We start from the raw sequence: 3,268 nt of genomic DNA on the forward strand, positions 1-3,268 counted from the left end.
CCGGCTCTGGGATGGGCTGGCTTGCCCACCCACCCTCAGAGGCTAGGTTAAAATGTGGGTTTTCCACAGCAGGAAAATGAATCAGGTCATTCAATCAAGCTCAGTTGCAGAGCTCCTCCTGACTGAGGCAAAAGGGCCAACACGATTGAGCCGCAGAATGGCCTGATGACTGTGGGGCTAAAACCACACCCAAAGCAGCATAAGAGGAACCACCATGAACACCTTCGGGGGTGGGGGATGGGCCTGGGGGGAGGCCCGCGGGGGAGGGGGGGGTTCGAAGGTGTGGGGAAGTCCCTCTCACGGTGCTGAAGATGTGCTCTCAGCCTCACGGTCGCCGGACCAGTCTGTGACTCGCTCATGTTGGCCCTTTTGTTTGACCTTTTTTTAGGGGGGAGTCACGGGATCACCTCCCCTCCTGCTGTAGAAGGCGGAGGCATCAAGATTTGCCTCTTTTCGCCTGCCTCCTCGGAACTGGTGCCTCAACTCTTCTCTTTTTTATCTGGAGGCTCACTGTAAACTCCACAGTGCTTATTAGGACCGCCGTTCGTCGCTTCTGCCATTTTCTCATCTCCATGCACGAGATCCTTCAAAGTCTGCGTTAGGACCTCCCACTGCCGCCCGTAGTTGGTCCTCTCACGTTGGGCTTCACAGTAGTTCCTGTGCTGGGTCTCCTTCCTCATTTGCAAGAGGTCAGACAGGTCCTCTTCTTGTCCTTCATCTTCCTTCTCCATTTCCCTGGTTTCGTCCACAACTTCATTTCCATCCTGTGTAATGTGTTGCAGGTGGAAATTCCTCTGAGCTGTCCCATGGAGAAGTGTCATCAACAGGTATTTATCCTGTTGCCTCAAAGCCTCATCTTGTCTCCTTAGACACTCTCTGAAACGTTGTTCTTGCCTCTCCTCATGTTCCTCCTGTATCCTGCACTTTTCTGTCAACCTTTCACATTCTTTTCCAAGTTGCTGCAGTTCTTCCTGGAGTCTTTCTCCTTGGCCTAACAAATGGCGTATTTGGGTCTCCCTTTTCTGGACCTCTTCCTCTAATTCATTAGCAATTTTTTTGCCCTTCTCATCTGCTTCCTCCAGCAAGCTGTTCAGTTCATTCCCGTGATTAAGAGCGATGTCTAGCTTCTCTTCTAGGTCCTCTTTTTCAGATATTAATTTTCTTTCCTCATTTAAGAATCTTTCTATTTGGAGGTCCCTGTTGTCGAGCTCTTCTTTTAAGACTCTGAGGGAATTCTCCATCTCCTTCCTTCTCTTCTGTTCTGCCTCAAACAAGCTTTCAATCTCCCTCCTATAATGGAGAGCATCCTGTAAAAAGCTGTTTTGCTCTTTCTCCTTCACTAATGATTTCTTCAGTGAAGTTATTTCCAGGCAGTTTTCGTCTGCCTCTTCCTGGAGCCTGGAATTCTCCCCTCCTAACTCTGTGACCCACTTCCTCATGACCTGGACTTCTTCAGTCAAAATTTGGGTCTTCCTCTTCTCATTTCCTAGCTCCTTCTTCACTGAAGTCAATTCCATTTCTACTTCTTCTAACTCCTCAGCCAATCTCGCATTCTGTCCTCCTAATTCTGAGACCCAGTTCTTCATCACTTGTAGTTCTGCTTCGATGATCTCAGCTTTGAGTCTATTTTCCTCTTCCTTCAGCTTTAGTTCTCCTCGGATGAGACTTGCTATTATCCTTTCCTCCTCGCATTTCTTCTCCAGAAACTCTAATTCCTCCATAAGATCGTTATTTAATTTCTCCATCCTCTCTCCTTCGTATACAGCCCGTTTTAGGTCATCTTCCAAGTGCTGGTGTTCAGCCATGACTTCTTCATTTTGATGACGCAACTTTGCAATTTCACTCTTCATAACTGCTTCATGGTCAGCATTCTTTCTTAGCAAGAGGTCCTTTTCTGCCATTTGATTCTTGAGCCAAGCAATCTCCTCCTTCGCCTCCTTCCATAGACGTTCCATTTCATCTGCAGCAACCCGACTCTCTTCCAGTTCTTCTGTCAATCTCTGCTTTTCTAGATCCAGTTCTAAGGTCTCTTCCAGCCTAGATTCTTCGGCCCTTTCGCTTTCCAGATGGTCTTCCAGTTCCTGAAGATGGTTTCCATGACTGTTGTCATTCCAGCACACAGCAAAGGCCAAGCCTGCCAACAAGGCCAAAACGGGAATGGCAAAGGCAAAGGCTGGCGTCATCAAGCTGTTCGGGTTTTCAACAGTTTCTGGACCATCTTCAGTACCTGTCAGTTCATCCAGTTCTAAGCTCTCCTCTGGCCGAGATACTTCGGTCATTTCGCTTTCCAGTTCATCTTCAGTATCTTCACATTTTATCATTTCTTCCGGTTCTTCCTGTTCTAAAAGATCTTCCAGTCTAGATGATTCGCACTTATCCATTTTCAGGTCATTGTCACTATATTCCATGTCTTCAAGTTCTAGACGATTTTCTAGCCTAGACACTTCATCTATATCTACTTCCAGGTCGTCCTCACTGTCTTCTAATTCCAGGTAGTCTTCGCTGTCTTCTTGTTCCAGGTCATCCTCGCTGTTGTCTTCTTCCAGGTCGTCCTCACTGTCTTCTAATTCCAGGTAGTCTTCGCTGTCTTCTTGTTCCAGGTCATCCTCGCTGTTGTCTTCTTCCACGTCGTCCTCGCTGTCTTCTTGTTCCAGTTCATCTTCGCTGTCGTCTTCTTCCAGGTAGTCCGTCTGTAGATTGTAGTCCGGTTTAAAGTCATCAGTTTCCAGATCTTCATCCAAATCATGAACTTTGCGTCCATAATTTCCGAATTTCCAGCAAACAGCAAAAGCCAAGCCTGCCAACAAGGCCAATCCAAAGATGGCAAAGGCAAAGGCTGGCGTCATCAAGCTGTTAGGTTCTGCAACAATTTTCGGTTCAAAAGAGTCAACGATTTCCGGTTCAAAAGAGTCGACAGCAGCACCAAGAGTATCATGTACTCGTAAACTGTCGTCGACTCCTTGATAACAGAGGAAATCAAACAAATCATTAATAGTCCAAGCGGTCAAGTCGCCTGCCACAACTCCTAGTACCACAAGTAAACTGCTGTATAGCTGAAACATAGTGATTAATGTCAACCTTGACATCTGCTTCCTCTATCCCTTGATTTTAAAACTGCCACGGCACAGGATTCGGGATCCGGAGGCTCCGAAGAGAAGAGCGCCTCCGTTTCCTGTCTCTGCTACGAAGAATTTCTTGTGCTCGTTTTTCTTCATTTTTTGTTGAGAAGTCTCTGGCTGCTCTGGAGACGCCGAAGCAGCGGCTGCTG

The 3,268-nt window shown here is 47.1% G+C and overlaps 1 protein-coding gene across 1 annotated transcript; it reads right to left on the minus strand.

Moving 5' to 3' along the window:
* Nucleotides 1-479: 479 nt before the first annotated feature.
* LOC135220366 (golgin subfamily A member 6-like protein 25) lies at nucleotides 480-3,062 on the minus strand. The gene has a single exon (XM_064257584.1). It carries the CDS (start codon nucleotides 3,060-3,062, stop codon nucleotides 480-482), a length of 2,583 nt encoding a protein of 860 aa, XP_064113654.1.
* Nucleotides 3,063-3,268: the final 206 nt, after the last annotated feature.

Source organism: Macrobrachium nipponense, chromosome 1 (assembly GCF_015104395.2).
Source record: "Macrobrachium nipponense isolate FS-2020 chromosome 1, ASM1510439v2, whole genome shotgun sequence".
Classification (NCBI taxonomy): Eukaryota; Metazoa; Arthropoda; class Malacostraca; order Decapoda; family Palaemonidae; genus Macrobrachium; species Macrobrachium nipponense.